General features: G+C 41.6%; 1 protein-coding gene across 3 annotated transcripts in view; it reads right to left on the bottom strand.

The window, feature by feature from the left end:
- Nucleotides 1-3773: 3773 nt before the first annotated feature.
- The window catches only part of PRR5 (proline rich 5), a 93682-nt gene continuing 79891 nt past the window's right edge, over nucleotides 3774-17564 (bottom strand). For all 3 annotated transcript variants that reach the window (XM_063446728.1, XM_063446727.1, XM_063446729.1), the window contains 4 exons: nucleotides 13785-13876; nucleotides 13461-13601; nucleotides 7869-8007; nucleotides 3774-5607 (listed from right to left, as the gene is read on the bottom strand). In XM_063446728.1, coding sequence (XP_063302798.1) covers nucleotides 5063-5607; nucleotides 7869-8007; nucleotides 13461-13601; nucleotides 13785-13876 — 917 coding nt within the window. In that variant the 3' untranslated portion in view covers nucleotides 3774-5062. The remainder of the gene's footprint in view (nucleotides 5608-7868; nucleotides 8008-13460; nucleotides 13602-13784; nucleotides 13877-17564) is intronic.

Below are 17564 nucleotides of genomic sequence, written 5' to 3'. Positions count from 1 at the left end.
AAGCGCTAAGCGCGAGGCAATCTAATTCTATGATATTATACCACAGAAGACTCCAGCAAATCATTGTGTACCCGGCTGCTCCAAGCGGAGCCTCTACATTAAAATGTGTTAAATATCTAGTGCACTATTTCCCAAACCAGTCGTCCTGGCCCACCAATAGTCCGGGTTTTGTCAGTATCTCCATTGGAATAAACAAGGGGAATACATGAATTACTGAGCTGTTGGTGGGCCATGACGACTGGTTTGGGAACCACTGCCCTAGGGAATCCTCAGTCAGATATTCACCATTTATCGGTACTTTAAAGAGACACTATAGGCACTCAGACTGATTCAGCTCATTGAAGTGGTCTGGGTGCAGTGTCCCAGGTGCCTTAACCCTACAAAGGTAAATCTAGCAGTTTTTGACAAACTGCAATAATTACCAGCCAGGGTTAACTCCACCTCTAGTGGCGGTCTACCAGACAGCCATTAGAGGGACTTTTGGTCGCCTGACGCTGGACATCCCCACGCTATTATTATTATTATTTTATTATTTATATAGCGACATCACATTCCGTAGCGCTGTACATTGAATGAGGACATCCAAAAGAAATAAAAATAAAGGATAAAAAATAATAAAATCAATACAATATCGTATAAAATCAGCAGCTAAAACACACAAAAACCTTCCCCAGTGAGATATTCTCCAGGGTACCACAAACATAAATTATATCGTCCGAGTTCCAATATGGGGTATCAGTCTGAAAGGTTCAATTACCTAAAAAATAGCGAGGGTCCAGATTTACATAAACTGGGTCCACTTCTGTATCAATCCACGGTTGTTTCTGTATTCACGTTAAGAAATTAAGGAAACAGCAACTTTGTTTTCCTGGTACTATAGTTTCCCTTTAATGGCTGCTGATTTTTTAATGATGTTGTAGTGATCACAATTCCATGTTCCAGGAAGCGTGTAAGCTCTCTGCTGGAGCGAAGCCTGGCAGTGCAGTGCTAAGCTCATTGGCTGAGAGTGATCACCTGACCTTCCCGCTCCCAGCATTAACAGCGGGGACGTGAAACAGCGCCCTGTGTTCCCCAGGTCAGAAGTCAAACCATTCTAAAACAGATTGACTACTTACAAAGCGGTGCAAAGGCATTCTTGGCACATTATCTCTACAGTGCGCTGTAGTGGTTATGGTGTCTCGAGTAGTCTTTTAATGACACACCTGTCACCTGTCCATGCATTTAGCGGATTGTAACCTGGGATGTAAAAGAAAGCTCCATAAGGGTGGTAATTATATTTTTGTTATAATTGCCCTATCAAGACCACAGATAGATAATCTTGCACTTGTATAATAAGGCGCTTTAAGTTTCCATTGCATATTGAGCAGGATGACGCTTGTTCATAAACGCTACGAGAAAATGAAAAGTCAAAAATATCTGCATTCCACTAATGTATTATTGACGGATATATATTATTATTCCTGAAAAATAGGTTTGATTTTAAAATAAAATGCACAATAAAATATATATATATATATATTATTCTACATGTAATTAATTACAAAATAAAATTATAAAATGAAACAATTAGAAGATGTAAAATGTAAGAGGCCTTTGACATGAATTATGTTATAGGACTCTGCGTAGCACAATCTGGAAGTTACTGGCACAATATATGAACTGCGCTGCAGGTAATGTCTTTTTAGATTATCTGACTGTGCGTTAATAATCTTGCAATAAATGTTTTAGAAGAGAATCTTCGAAAATTGTGAAGTGAAAATGGAGAATTATTTATATTGAAATGCCAAGTTCAAGAATATGAAAAATGTTTTTCCAACCACCGACGGTTTGGGACCCACCCGCGGTTGCCCTACCTACCTGGAGGTCAGAATGTGAATTACGGCCAAAATATTGCAAACTTTACAAATGTCTAACGATTGCTCTTTGCTGCATCGAAGCTATAATGTAATTATTTGCAGAACGTTTTAACGCCAAGGGCAAAGATTCTACACAGGGGTTAGCGTCGCTAATGAGCAAACTTCAGTCATGTAGGAATATCTGATTCTTAATTACCAACTACAGATTGATCTAGAATACTTCAAGCAGTCTTGGAAAATGCTACATATTATAATGAAGCTTTAATACCGAAGAAAAAAAACAAAAAAAAAAACTACAGGAATCAAGGTCTCAGTTTGTGAGAATCAATATTGCTTTCAACGCCACTTTATTTCATAATGGCGGAGCCTTCGGCTTTGCTGGTATTTTATGGAAATGAGGCCCCGTGTCTTGCTGATTTGACTTTCTCAAGCAAAATGGTTTTATTTGAGTATTTGAGCCAGGAGTGAATGCAAAGTATGAGCAGACATAAAACGAAACACGCTGTGATTGCCAAGTACTGCAGTGGTGTTTGGCAGACATTTGGGGACTTCATTTCACAAATGCTTAGTACAGTAACCCCTAAAATGCCAGAGCTCAGACCCTCCTGCCATTGATAAAGATAACGGATTAGATTAAAACTCCCATAATCCCCAGCATGCCATAGGATTGCAAGGCATTGTGGGAGTGTGTTCCATACATTGGGAACTTTTTTTCCAAAATGTAGGATTAAAATACTTTATATAGAGTATGAAGCAATTTTTAAATTGGACTATTTTATTCTAAATCTTGCCATTCACTTTCTTGTGAAACCAACGTGGTTTTGGTGTAAACATGGTAGATGTTGCAAAGGAACCGCCCAATGACTGTCAGAATCACGTCATTCTCTATTCCCATTTTGTGAAAATGTGAAGAATTTGTTGTGCGTTTCAATCCGGCCACGTGGCAGAACATTTCACGGTAATTCAATATTAAGGAAACGCAATGCTGTCATTTTAGATAAAAGATCATGCGTCTCCCTCCCACGCTGATCAGGATGATTTACTAAATGCTGAATTGTTGGGACTCATTCCACATTTTAGACCGGTTTAGAAAAATTCTCTTATTCACCTACAGTTCCAGCAGAACTATTTTAATCTAAATGTTACATTTTCTCATGAATTCCCAGTTTAATGTAAATAAAAACCCTGGCTGAGAGTGGAAGTGGTATGTTATTAATTAATTAAAGATACATTATTTTTTTTAGAATAGTGGTTTGGAAATCAGGGCCCATTAAGCTAGAACAGTGGGACCCAGAGTTTAGTTTTAGCACAGACATATTAAATGATATAGATGGAGGAGGCCAGACAGACGCTCTCATCACACCTTACCGATGACAATCAATAGTCTGTGGTTCATTGTAAAGATCTGTGACGTCACAAATACAATGATAACAACATGCGCGTGTCGGTAGTCATTTTAAATTCTCTTACTTCACTTTCATTTCTTGACAATTAATACTTTAAAGGATTGTTCATTAAACTCCAAACTGCAGCAAATTCAAATCTGAACGGCAAAATAACTAAGCTGTGACTCTGGACGAGAAGGGAGAATTTTCCCCGATCATCTACTTCAGCCGGAATTTTCCATTTGGCTTTCCGTTGGATACCATTCGGAGTTTAGTGAATAATCCTGCATGTGCTGAATTGTATCACACTCCCATCTAGCAAATAAAAGTGAAGAATAATAATTGGTAAATGTGGAAAACCGCCCAGGATTGGAAACGGATCCCTGATCTGTAAAGTGAGAAATTGTTAGATGTGTGATAAGTCGACGTATTGTTAACGTGGCTCAGCGTTTTCTTTTTTGGAGTTTTATTTTCTCTACGTACACTTTTCTGAAATGGTTTCAAGTAGCAGATTAAAAAGAAAGAGGGGACGCAAAATTGCAAATGTTTATTTTGTCACTGCGGCGTTTTGTACACAGTACAGATAACGGCAGTACAGGGAGGCAGAGAGTTGTAGCGAGATAAACTGAACTAAAAAGGTCAAAGTGTGTTTTTTTTTTAAATACTTTCTCTGTTACAAAATATTTTAACTAATAATTAGATCAGTTTTCTATTATAGCACGGCTGTGACATGTTTTTTTTTCCCAGCAGTAATTATTTCATTTTTTTCCAGTAAATCAAAATGAGCTAATTCCCCCTCCCAGTAACATTATTAAACATCAAATCTGTAATCTATCGAGAAACATGAATTCCCCTCTCCAGAGACAGAGAATTTATCCAGTTGGAAAAAAAACAAACCACATAATAGGAAGCTCATTATCGCTATCACAAACCATCGTGTTTGGGGTACAGGGGAGCTTATACCGTATAATGAGCCCTCTTATTTGGGGTTCTGGATAGTTTACACTGTATATAAAACTCTTTTTTAGGGTAAAGGGGGTTACTGTATAACAACCCATCATTTTTGAGGTGCACAAATCTTTATAGTGTATAATGGGTCCCCGTGTTTGGGGTATGGAGGAAGTAGTATTGTTAAATATTAATTATCATTATTAAATATGTAGTCGAGGGAAGTTTATACTGTATAAAGCCTCCTTGTTTGGAGTACCAGACAGTTTATACTCCATAGAGAGCATTCTTATTTAGAGGTACAGGGCGGTTACAACCCATCGGGTTTGGGGTACAGGGATGCTTATACTGTATAATGAGCCCCTTTGTTTGGGAGGAAGTATTATGGTATTATTATTAAATATTATTAACCTGCGGTCCTCTGTGGGGGTACAGCAGAGTTATTCTGCATAACAAGCTGTCTTGTTAGGGATACAGAGGAGTTTATGCTGCAGAGTGATCATCTTTATTTGGGGTAATGGGGGGATGAGGGGAGTCTTACTGTAGAACGAGCTTTCTTGTTCCAGGTACACAGGAGTTCATGCCGTATAGTGCATTTTCTTGTATTCAGGTCTGCTGAGCTTACTGTATAAGAATCTGTTGTGTTTGGGGGAGGGGTAGTGGAGTTCAATGTTGGTTTTAGCAGAATGTTGTGTTTTTGGGAAGATACCTTCTATTAATGGATAATCTAGTCATGTAAAATACTAATAGTGGATACCAGAATGTATTGATTTATATTTTTCCAGAAATCAGCAGCAGAAAATGAACCAATCCTTGGAGCGAGTCCAAAAGTATAAAAGGAAATATAAATTGCAAAAATGTAAAATGTTTTCTTTATACAAGGCTTTGTCTCCCAACATCCATCGTGTAGACTGGCGATTTAGAACATACCCTCCCAAAATCAATAAAAATCCCGTCAGAGTCTGAGTCTATGGACTCCAAGATTCGATCTACTATGGTCTCGGGGCTGGAGGAAGGCGCGGGGAGCAGAGCAGAGTCCATGGAACACTCGTCCCTTGCATTCTGACTGTGGAATAGGCCTTGCTGGGTTTCCTGGTGGTCATGTACTGGGTCAAACTGTCCATTGCCGGTGCTGGGTCTCTCTATCTCCCCCAGGGGCTGTGATTTGGTCGTTGACATGGACAGTTTGGAGCTAGAGTCCAGAATTGTGGTTAAATTTGAGTATCCTTGTATTTCCAAGAGTGAAGTCATCTCGGACACCGAATGCCGTCGTATCCCAGTCCCGTTGGCAGCCAAGCCCTCCATTTCATACTCTGCTACCGGTGTTAAGAGGGGGTTATTATAACTCTTGGATCGTACCACTGGGTTTTTAACAATGATTTCACCAGACTTTGGGCAACGTCTAAACATTCGTTTTTCTGTTGGAAAACAATTATATAGGTTATATACAATTTCAATTACCACAACTAACAAAATATATTTATTTTTCTAGTAATTGTAAAATGATCATTTTAAAATACCTTCATCTTCAGGTCCAGTGGGAATAATGTATTCACCATAATACTATATATATATTAAAAAAAACTGCCTAAAACTCCTGCATACTATTTTTACATCCTTTTTTTATAAAAACAAATAAAAATAATTCTCGTTAACCTTTTCACTGGGGATATTGGACATACAGCATTATCAGATAATTCAATGCAATGCACCTTCTGACCAGCTGCTGACATCACATGATGTGTGCGGAGTAGAACAACAATGTGGATTTAAAAATGATGAAATTCTAAGAAAGCTACAAAGAAATGGAAATTACAACTAAAATTACTATAGTTGAGTTAGATGGAAATACACTGATCAGCCACAACATTAAAACCACCAGCCTAATACTGTGTAGGTCCCCCTTGTGCTGCCAAAACAGCTCTGATGCGTCAAGGTATGGACTCCACAAGACCTCTGAACATGCCCTGTGGTATCTGGCACCAAGACAGCAGATCTTAAGTCCTGCAAATTACAAAGTGGGGCCTTCATGGTTTAGATTTGTTGTTCCAGCACACCCCACAGATGCTCAGTCACAGTCAGATTGAGATCTGGGGAATCTGAAAGCCAAGGAAACACCTTGAACTATTTTTCATGTTCCTCAAACCATTCTTGAACAATTATTGCAGTGTGGCATTATCCTGCTGCAAGAGGCCAATGCCATTAGGGAACATTATTGGCATGGAGGGGTGTAAGTGGTCTGCAGAAATCTCTAGGTAGGTGGTACATGTCAAAGTAGGGTACACATGAATGCCCAGACCCAAGGCCATCCATCAGATCTAAAAGAAAATGTCATTCATCAGACCAAGCAACCTTCTTCCATTGCTCCATGGTCCAGTTCTGATGCTCATGTCCCCATTGAAGGCAGTTTTGGCAGTGGACAGGGGTCACTATTGACACTCTGACAGGTGTGCTGCTACATATGCCTATATACTATATTATTCACTTCACCTGTCAGTGGTTTTAATGTTGCGGCTGATCAGTCTAAAGCCAGTTTGTTGAAATTAATGTTTTAAACAGATTTACAGAAAGACATTTTTAAGATGAACTATTAGTAGATAGGAGACTGCTGGTAATGGCACAGGACCTAAAATATAAAAGGGGGAGCGAGGGTAGCTGGAGCGCAAGGGTGATGGGGTAGCTAGGGTGACGTGAGAGCGAAGGTAACGGGAAAATGAGGGTGACGGGGGATCGAGGGTGACGGGGGATCGAGGGTGACGGGGGATCGAGGGTGACGGGGGATCGAGGGTGACGGGGGATCGAGGGTGAAGGGAGAGCAAGTATGACATGGGAACGTGGGTGATGGGGGCTGCAAAATAATGAAATGAAAGATAATTGTGGCAAACAGGAACTGAAATAAATATTGCTACAAATCGCCTAATTGAAGCATGATGCTTGTGATAGGTCAATACAGTATGTTTTTAGTTCTTCAAAGATTCTCTGTTCGGTAAACTGACTGTAATTTGAAGAATTAATATTTCTGTAATATATTATGTATATATTCTGTAACCCTGACACCAGATTGCTATCAAAGAACTTAATAAATTGTGTGTCAGTTTATAGTGAATGTGTCACCGTGAGCAGAAAGTGCACGACTACCAGAACTAACCTTTCCACCCCCCTCTTACATGTGAAACGTGGCTGATACAGCTTGATTCCCATATTGTACATAATCAATAAGTATTAAACGCATTGTGTCAATCAGAGCCACAGTGGAACGAACACGGGGAGAGCACATGTTAGATACACTGTATAACGCGGTGCACGATATGTTGGCAAAAAAAAGAAAATAATTAGGAGTAAAATAATGTATGGAATTAATTAACTTAGAAACAAATACATTGGGATTTAATCATTAAAATGTGGATTAAGGAGAACGGACAAGAAAATTTAAATTTTTAGATGAAAAGCCAATTCCCAATATTTTTACAGTTCGGCTAATTTGGCCTTAATATTGCAATTTTCTGTTTAATTCTCCAAAAATTCCCACTTTTATAAATAAAACCCATTGTTTGACGCACAGAATCCAGCAGAGGGCAGTATATCTCCACTGATGGCAGTTTCTGCAATGAGAGAGGATGGTTTTGCTGTGACCATCTGTAGTATCGAGAGGGGGGGGGGGCGTCAGGCAGGTCCTTACCCAAGATACAGGAAGCGTGTGTGATGGGGCCCTCGTTGGAATAGAGTCCGTACGTCCCAAGGTAGGGGGAGACCACCTTCTGCAAGAGAGCTTCCAGGTTTAAATACTCCTCAGAAACCCCCTTCGACTCGTGGACCCCCTGAGAACAAGAGAACAAGCTCATTACAGGCAGGAACAGGACAAAATACAGAATATAGCAGGCTGGCATCTGAAGGCAAAGACAATCCCCCCTCGGAAACTGCCCAGCCCAACAAAAACAGTGCCTAGGAAGCCTGTCCGCCCTATTTACTAAACTGGAAGTTGGATTCAAAGAGAATTTCACATTTAAGGCCAGAGAAGCTGAATGGATTGCATGGCCGACTTGGAGAAAGTTTCGACCTTACATTTGTAATTCACTTTGAATTGACCTTGAATTCTTCTCAGACTATTTCGTACAGTGATATCCATCTTGTCTCACAGCACAGAATGTTTGGAGTGTATATCACAGAGCTCCACAGCAATAAAACGCACTGCAATGTATGGTATGTAAAAGTGTATCACAGAGCTCCACACCAATAAAACTCACCGCAATGTATGGTATATAAAGTATGTAAAAGTGTATCACAGAGCTCCACAGCAATAAAACTCACAATGATGTGTGCTGTGTATGCGTGTATCACAGAGCTCCACAGCAATAAAACTCACAATAATAACCCTACCAAAAATGACCTATCTTTGGAAATAAAACATTTAGGAGGTATATCAATTGCAAACCAGGTTGTGCTAGGGTTTAGCTAGTTAAATAAAATGTAGAGATTGGGTTTAGCGGGCCCAGACGGGTGAGAGTCGAGATGCAATCCAGCTCGCTCTGTTCATTGAGACGCAGAGCATTTTGGGCTCCTCAGGCACTTAAAGAGAGGACACATTTTTCTAGGAAGCTAAGGGAGTGTTATTGTGGATTCTCTAGGCCTCCTGCAATGTTTCTCTGATTTTCAGAGGGTGGAGTACAATAATTCAATCTGCCTCTGGCTCGTCACGCGAGAGAAAGATTATTAAAAGCAGATTAATGTGCAAGAACGAAACCATTTATTTTCTAGTCTTTTCAGTTTTGAAGTAAATGTTGCTTCTTCCATTTCAAGGAGAAATATCGCATTCGTGCTATAATCAAAACAATATCCCCATATCTCTTGAGGGCCAGATACTCAAAAACAAATTTTAAAAAAGCCCATGACTTGTAATTTTATTATGGCTTTGGGGACACTTTGATATTAACTTGGCCAAAACCGATGTACATCCATCATCTGACAGAGCATCGCTGCACCGGATAGGACTGGAGCCCAAAAACCAAACATTACCGCAATTCCCATGATGCTTTGCAGCTACTTCTGGTCTGTCTGATCAGTAAACAGTGCGTGTGCTGAGGCAGTACTAGAACATTATTTAACTCGGGCCTTGATTTAATATTCTTGGATAACCTTTTCAAAAGATTTAATATTTTTCTATACATTTTTCTATAATTTTTAAAAAAAGATATTAACATTTAAAAAGCGATCATATATATTTAAAAATCTAAAAATATTTTAAAAAATATAAAAAAATTATATCTTTAAAAGTTCATCCCATCATTATAAGAGTTTATGAAAAATATAAAATCCAGGCCTTAATTGTCCTATCACAGCAAGTGTTTTAATCCATGTAGTTATCTGTTACTGTTGCTAAACAATACTATAAACAAAACAGAACAGCAAAAAATTACTCAGAAAATTGGGTATGACTTTGTAATGGGAGAGGGTCTGGGTATGACTTTGTAACGGGAGAAGGTCTGGGTCACGGCAGAAGCTAAATCTCACCCTTCCATTTTCCCTTTGTGATATTAGGAAAACTCAAAAAAATGTGTTTTGCAGGATATCCATTAATCTCTATAGTATATTTAAAGAATGGGTCTAAACGTTAATACCACAAACTGAATTTTTGTCCTTGCCAAGAACCCTGGAGGATTCTGGGAATTGGTGCAGAAATAAAGAACCCCAGGACCTCCCAGGGACACCAAGAGGTGAATATAATGAGGGATTTTGGGGCACAGTTTAAAAATGGATCACAGGAAATCAAAGATTGACCCATTTTCTTTAGGAAATGCTTTTTATATGTTACGTAGAATGTTGGATAAAACAATTACTTGTGAACCAGTCTTGCCTAGGTACCACGGCCTGGTTAGAACATTAAAAGTATGCAAAAATAAAATAGCAACAATATGTGTTAGATAAAACTGTATACATTTCTCAGTGTTTTCTTTAAAGACTGAATTCTAGTGGAAATAAAAGCACATTTGTTATCTTAATCCTTTCTGATTTATTTTTAATGAATTGCGAGCTTCTCTGTCAGCAAAACGCCCTTGTTTCCCGATGTAGAGTGGAGAGATTCCATTGCAACATAATCATAACTTGAATCGTAGACTGTTCGAGTCGGCTTTGATTAATGCCTTGCTGAATTAACCTTACGGTTTGTGTTTCTTCAGCAATTTCAGAAATCGTGTCGAAACCACGCATGACATGCAAGAAAGCAGCTCTATCAGATAACTTTTTTTTTTGCAGAAAAGGTTTTTTTCCCCCTCAATGTTCCGTGAAGATTACCCAACCTTCCAGCAGCGATGTCACAAACGCTACGGAGATGATTCCTTGCAAACAAGACGTCAATTTTAAGCCGCAGTTCTTTAAAAAGTATCAACAAATTTGTATTCCCACCGTGACCTCGTTCCCCGACGACTCACATCTCATCTAAGGATTTAGCAATGGTTTGATGCTCCAAAAATAAAAGTTTATATAAAAAATGGTAAATTATAAAATTATAAAAGGCATAAAAAAAAAAAAAAAGATATAAAAAAGTTCAACTATAGGACAAAACGTAACTCTTCCCACAACCCAAAGGACTGTTCCCTCAGATTCCAATCATTCTCGACACATTTAACGCAGGTGTCCTAGAAAATAATATCCAGATAAGGTCTGCTAGCTCAAAAAAAGACAAAAAACAAAGCTTTATCATGCACCGCTTGCTTCTATACCGGGGAGCATCTCTAAAAAGCTATAAAAGTATAGAGGGATTATTTCACAATCTAATCTTTATTCCCTGTATTATAATGTGCGTTTACTTACTGCGCAGCACAGGAGTTTGTCAGGGACATGTATTGCCAAACAAGCCTCCATTCTCTTTATGCTAGGGACATCAGAGCTATGCGTCCAAAATTCATATGCTAGCCTCCACTGAGTCCCACTCCAGTTAGGGAAACGTTTTAAAAAAGCAGCAGCCAATCAGAAAGCGTAGGCCGGAGCATGTTAATAAATAGTGATCTTTTAATTAATGTTAACAAATTGTTACATGTTTTTTAAATTGTTACAATATCTGTAAAGTTACAGGCCCACTTCTAAACAGACCAGGTTCAACGGCCTTAAAGGGACACTCCAGACACCTACTACAGTAGTTTCTGAAGTGTTTTATGTCTGAAGAGTGTGTAGTCTTTATTTCATTTTACAAAAAGTGCAGATTTAAAAAAAAAAAAAAAATGTTTACACTTTTATAAATGAACCTTGTTACACCCTCCCCCTCAACTGTCAATCACACACTGTTGCTGTTACTTCCTGGTTTGATTAGCTCAGTGGAACTAAACTCAAGAGACATCAATTGCCCAGAGCACCTGCCTTGTAAAGACTTCTCATTGAGCTGCATTGGGAACTCTGTGATTGGACAGCCACAGAAAGTCTGGGCGGGGTTAGAAAGGGAGGGCTTGCAAAGGCTGCAGACAAGAGATCTGCAACTTTAATAGATGCTTTAAGATATACAGCCAATGGAAAAAAAAGCATAATCAAATGCAGACATGATTTGATGTATATCTGCTAAACATCAATTTATGTTTTATTTAGGCAGTGAAACGTTCCTTTACTGAAACCTGTTGTAGAAAACGTAAGAAAACATATTGAATTTCCTTATAACTCAACTTAGCCTATTTATTATTACTGGCACTTATAAAGTGCCAACATATTCCGCAGCGCAGCTTTTCAAAAAAACACCAAAACGTTTCCAATGATTTATCTACAAAAGTTTCAATTACATCAGTACATTCTTGAAACCATTAAAAGAGCTGGGGAATGAATTGGACCCTTTTTGCCTACTCCCCCCCCCCCCCCTTTAATTATTATTTTTAATTATAATATTAACATCCCCCACCTGCCCAGCACTGTTGTGACTCCCTTACAATCCACAGGCGTTTCCTACGTTTTACCCCAATAATGTAGCTTATGTGACATCATCAAACATCCCCAGAGGGTGTACGGTCTGTCTCATAGATTCCTATTAAAGACCTCATAAAGCAGTGACCTCATTCACCAAAAAAATGAATGACGCCATCTGATAACAGGAGATGCATTATTTTCCTGGAGTTTAAAGACGGTCATTCATTTTAAGTGGTAGCATTAGGATCCTCAGGGTTTCAGTTAAATGGAAAGTGAAGCATTCACAATATAATTACAATGTTTGCAAGGTTTTCTAACCTCAATAATTAATTACCTTAATTACAATTACAAGTTCCCTTCACACCCTCCTCCCTGTCTTTACTTCCTCCTCTGCATAGAAACGCTGTCTGGTAAACCACAAGCGACCAGCGCAGTGTATAACAGCAGTAGTAAAGGAGGCTTTCGTTTTATATTAAACTATTACAATTATTTTAAAAGCGCTAACATGTTCTAACAAAGCCTATTTGGCATTGCAGTAATAGTATCGAAGAGGACACTGCCCACATGAGCTTACAATTAAAATGATTAAGTCCAAACGAAAAAATAAACAGCTATGAAAATTGGTTTGGGTTGATATTTACTGTAAATATTAATATATATTAATATTCCAATAACCTACTAAACGAGTTCTCTGCAAGATTGTAGGGTGTGTTTAATAAATAGTGAATCGGTGTGCGTTAAACTTGTAAAGTCCACTGGGCAGAATATAAACACAAAATAATGTTAAATCATTGTTTGTTATTGTTTAAAATTAATCTACGTTACTTAATGGAACTTGACTATGATATTCCCAAGGATTTAAAAAAAAAAAAAGTTACGACAAAGAAAATATTTTATTCAGTATTTGTAAATCCGTAATATTGTACGTCTGGGGAGAAAACAGCACAAGACAATGGCTATATTAGTCTGAATTTAACAGTTTGCTTTTAAATTCACTGCAATTTGCTGTTTAGTAAATAAACCCCATAGGGTTATCGTCAGATATCCCATATAAATCGGAAAGGACTAAACTCTCAATACGCACATTGTCATTTACAGTAATTAAAAAGAATTCTCTATAAAAGGGCTCTTTATACAAAGTGCAACAATCAGAGGGAGTATCTCATTGGTTTCCACGGCAACTGCTCCATATTAATACTGCCTCAGCATGAATGGTTATACATATCCCTTATCCATTCTTCCCGCTACGAGTTAATGGCGAGTTATGGATTCCACGCGATGCAAGTCTATTAAATCTTCCTGAACACATTGCGGTTTACAAATTATTCGCAAAGCGTGGCTCGGTAAATGATCTCACCGGCCCTGCGATGGCATTTGGTTATCGTCTTACCTGAAGTATTAGCAGCATCTGTATAATGGACGGAGGAACGCGAGCTCGGGGACGAGCCAAGGCGTCGTCCAGTTTAATATTCAGGGTTATTATGTTTCTAAAGTGCAGGAGGGCCAGCTGGCGAATGGAAGGCTCCTTCCCCTGGGCAGAGAGAAAAATATCCAGAATTCACAAACAGAAAAGCGGAAATGTAATCACACAGAGACAGGGTCTGGTTTTCCTCAGGGATACTCAGGAACATTTTACTCTGGATCTCAGCGTTTGTAGTTAACGGAGAGAAATTCACCCAAGTGTAAGTTAATATCTGAATGTTCCAGCGTTTACCTGGACGGGGTAAAAGATGGCTTGCAGCATCGGGAGGACATCACAAAAAAAGAAATCCCAGGTTTCTGCCAAGGAATCCAGAAGTTTCTGCCCTAAAACAACAAACACAGAGAGTTAAACCTGGGAGCAGCCGCGTTTAATTTTACCACATGACAGGAGGCTTCATATTTTTTGCATTAACTCTCTTTACTAACTCACATAGCAGTAAAGAAAAAGGTGAAAACATTAACCAATCAAAAGAAAGTAGGAGGTATAGTATTCACAGTAATGAGGCTCCTCCCCCTCTTTCTTTACTGCTCCATCAGCAGACAGGTCAGAGTTTTTGGCTCTTCCCTTTTCACTATTGTATATGTAATTTTTATGTAAATTTTTTATATAATACTGTATTTATCTTATATATGTAGTTTTATTTCGCTACCATTGTTGTTTTCTACCTTTATTTCATCTGCCCTCTTGGGGTTTTTCGCTCTTGGGGGAGTCTTTTCCCCCTCCCTGTTTTCCTCACAGGGTCTCTCTTCTTTTCTTCACCTCTCGGTCCGCCGGCTTCTCCGCCGTCGGACCGACTGTCTCTCACTTCCCTGAGGGTAACGCTCACCCTCCACCCCCCCTTTTTTTTTTTTTCCTCCACACGGCTTCACAGCCGCTTTCACTGTAGCCGCACGGCGGGAAACCGTTTTTTCCCGCTCCTCCGGCGGCCATCTTGGATCTCGCGTCTCGCGAGATCCACGGCCGCCATCTTGGGAGCATTGCGGTCTCCTCATTCCGGCGCCCGTACACACAGTAACCGGACACAACCAGGCAGGGGTCCCCAGGTCAGTCAAATTATTTACCTGTGCTTGGGGTGTGGCCCCATAATCGAAAAATATTTACTGCCTACTGGTGCTTTGGCACACTTACAGGGTGAAGCCCTATATTTAATACCGCTGCTATCAGGTGGATTTCGTGCCACCTATATATATTTGAGCATTTATACCTGGGTGTGGCCCAGAAGAAAATCCCAATATTCCCTGCTGGGGAAACTGGTGCTTTTTTACTGCCAGAATTGTCATATTCACCCTGCTGGGGTTTTGCCTTTTTTTTTTACATTTCACGGTTTATATATATATACCTATACCTACCCTGCTGGGGTTAACTGGGTACTGCAGGTACCCCCCTTTTTTATCACTAACTGGGACAGACCCCTAGCCCAACATTTTCTGTGCCTCAGCTATTACAGCGGCCCAACTCCTATTACCATGGATACACCTCAAAACCCTGCAGACTTCCAAACCATGATTGCGGAAGCCATCTCCGCCTCTATGGAGAAAGCATTATCCAGGGTTATGACGGCGACTGCCGATCAGACTAAAAAAGCCACAACAGCCCAAGCCCATGACTATGATTCTGAGGCTTCAGAATCCCATGCCCAGGCCGACTCTCGGCCCAGCAAACGCCACTGGAAGGGCAAGGAAAGGAATGACAACATGGGCAAAGGCAAGGCTCCTGCCAAACGCCACAGGCCAGCACCACCCACCCCCGCCCATTACTCCTCGGACGAGGGGGAAGAACAAACACGCTCCATGGCTGTGTTAGATGAGTGGCAGGCCGCAGATTCCGATCCAGACAATGACTGGGGTTCGGACACGGGATCCCAAACGGGTCTCCTAAAAGGCACCTTCTTGGACGACATCCAACTACCGGACGACCCCACACCGGTCCAAGAAGAAGGGGAAGCCATTCTGGACCCCACGGGGCAACGTCTATTAGACCCCCGCAACATACGGCACCCGCGTTCGGGGGACTGGACCGCTTGCACAGGGCAAATTGTTTGGGGAAGCCTTCCTCAAAGAGCTTAATAAGCACGTAAACATTTTCACCTCGCTCAATAAGGCTCAAACTTCAATGAAGCGAGTATTCAGGGGCTACCCCAGTCGGGGTGTTTTTGGACGGGCTGGCCGCTACAGGGGCCGAGCAGCCAGCCGTTTTTGGCCCTCTGGCCCCGCTCACACAGACCCCAACCCTTCTACCCTGAAGTGGGTTTCAGGCAGCCCTTCTCCTACACCCGTGGAGCAGACAGAGGCAGAGGACCTCGTAGCCGTGGCAGAGCACGCTTCCCCACAGGTAAGCATCATTATGCCTCAATGTCCACTAACCCCGTATACTGCAGGTCGTATCGCTCTGTCTTTTCAGAACTGGACAGCCATCTCCACGGACGCATGGATCCTCCAGACGGTCCAAGGCTACATCATAGATTTTGTGGAAACCCCGTCCCAGACCGCCCCTCCGTACCCCATTCAGTGCTCCAAGGAAGATCGCCTTCTAATCGATGGCGAACTACGGGAACTCAGGGCCAAAGGAGCGATAGAACCCGCTCACGACCAAAACGGCTTCTTCAGCAACATTTTCCTAGTGAAAAAGAAATCTGGAGACTTTCGGCCGGTTATAAACCTAAGGAAGCTCAATGCTTTCGTAACATACAGACATTTCAAGATGGAAGGCATCCATCTCCTAAGAGATCTGCTCCAAGAAGGGGACTGGTTCACAAGACTGGACCTCAAGGACGCCTACCTATCGGTACCCGTCCATACATCCTGCCGACAGTTCCTCAGATTCCGATGGCAAGGCCGCCCCTGGCAGTTTACATGCCTCCCCTTCGGCCTCAGCTCAGCACCGTGGTGCTTCACCAAACTCCTGAAGCCAGTAGTGTCTCGACTACGCACTCAAGGAATTCGGTGCATTATTTACCTGGACGACCTGCTACTGTTTTCCTCAGACAGGTACAGTCTAACGCAACACACACAATATACCACCCGACTCCTCACGTCCCTAGGTTTCGTGGTGAACTTTCAAAAATCGGAAGTATCCCCAGCCCAGAAGATACAATTCCTGGGCTTCGAGATAGATTCCAAGACCAGCACACTTCGGCTCCCAACCTCAAAGATCACAGCCATCAAGAAGGAAATACGCAGAGCCATTCGCAGCCACTCCATTCCACTCCGCAACCTGGCTCGGATCGTGGGCTTGCTATCCGCATCTATCCAGGCGATATTCCCGGGTCCACTCCACTACAGAGCGATGCAGCGCTTGAAGGCTTCCTTTCTCCGCCAGAACCCTTCGTACGACCAAACGGTTCCGGTGACGGAGGAAGTCAAAGAAGAACTGGGATGGTGGCTGGACAGCATGGAAGCGTGGAATGGCCGAGCTATCTTCGGGAACACGCCCGACATGGTCCTGGAATCAGACGCCAGCCTCTGGGGATGGGGCGCCACCTGCGAAGGCAGTTCGACGAGAGGCGCTTGGACTTCCCAAGAACTCAAACTCCACATCAACTGCCTAGAACTTCTAGCGGGGTCGTTTGCAATTCGCAGCCTAGCGAGAAACCGGACCAACTGCTGCATCCTCCTCCGGATGGACAATGTGTCAGCGGTCCGTTACATCAACAGACTGGGAGGGGCCCGATCCAGACTCCTCTCAGAGATTACGAAAGAAATATGAGTTTTGCCTTCCCCGGAAAATCTCCCTCATGGCAGAATATCTCCCGGGCGAAACGAACCTGACAGCGGACTGGTTCTCTCGCCATTGGCGGGACAGCAGCGACTGGAGACTGGACCCTACAATCTTCCATCGCCTCTCGGTCAGGAGAGGCCCCCTCCACCTGGACCTCTTCGCATCTCGGAACAACAGGCAGACGGACGAGTACTTCAGCTGGCTACCAGATCCGGACAGCAAAGCAGTAGACGCCTTTCTCCAACCATGGCCACCCAGGGGCGCTTACGCCTTTCCCCCATTTGCCATGGTGGC

The sequence above is a fragment of the Pelobates fuscus genome, chromosome 3 (genome assembly GCF_036172605.1).
Source record: "Pelobates fuscus isolate aPelFus1 chromosome 3, aPelFus1.pri, whole genome shotgun sequence".
Taxonomy (NCBI): Eukaryota; Metazoa; Chordata; class Amphibia; order Anura; family Pelobatidae; genus Pelobates; species Pelobates fuscus.
This window is presented reverse-complemented; position numbering and strand designations above follow the sequence as displayed.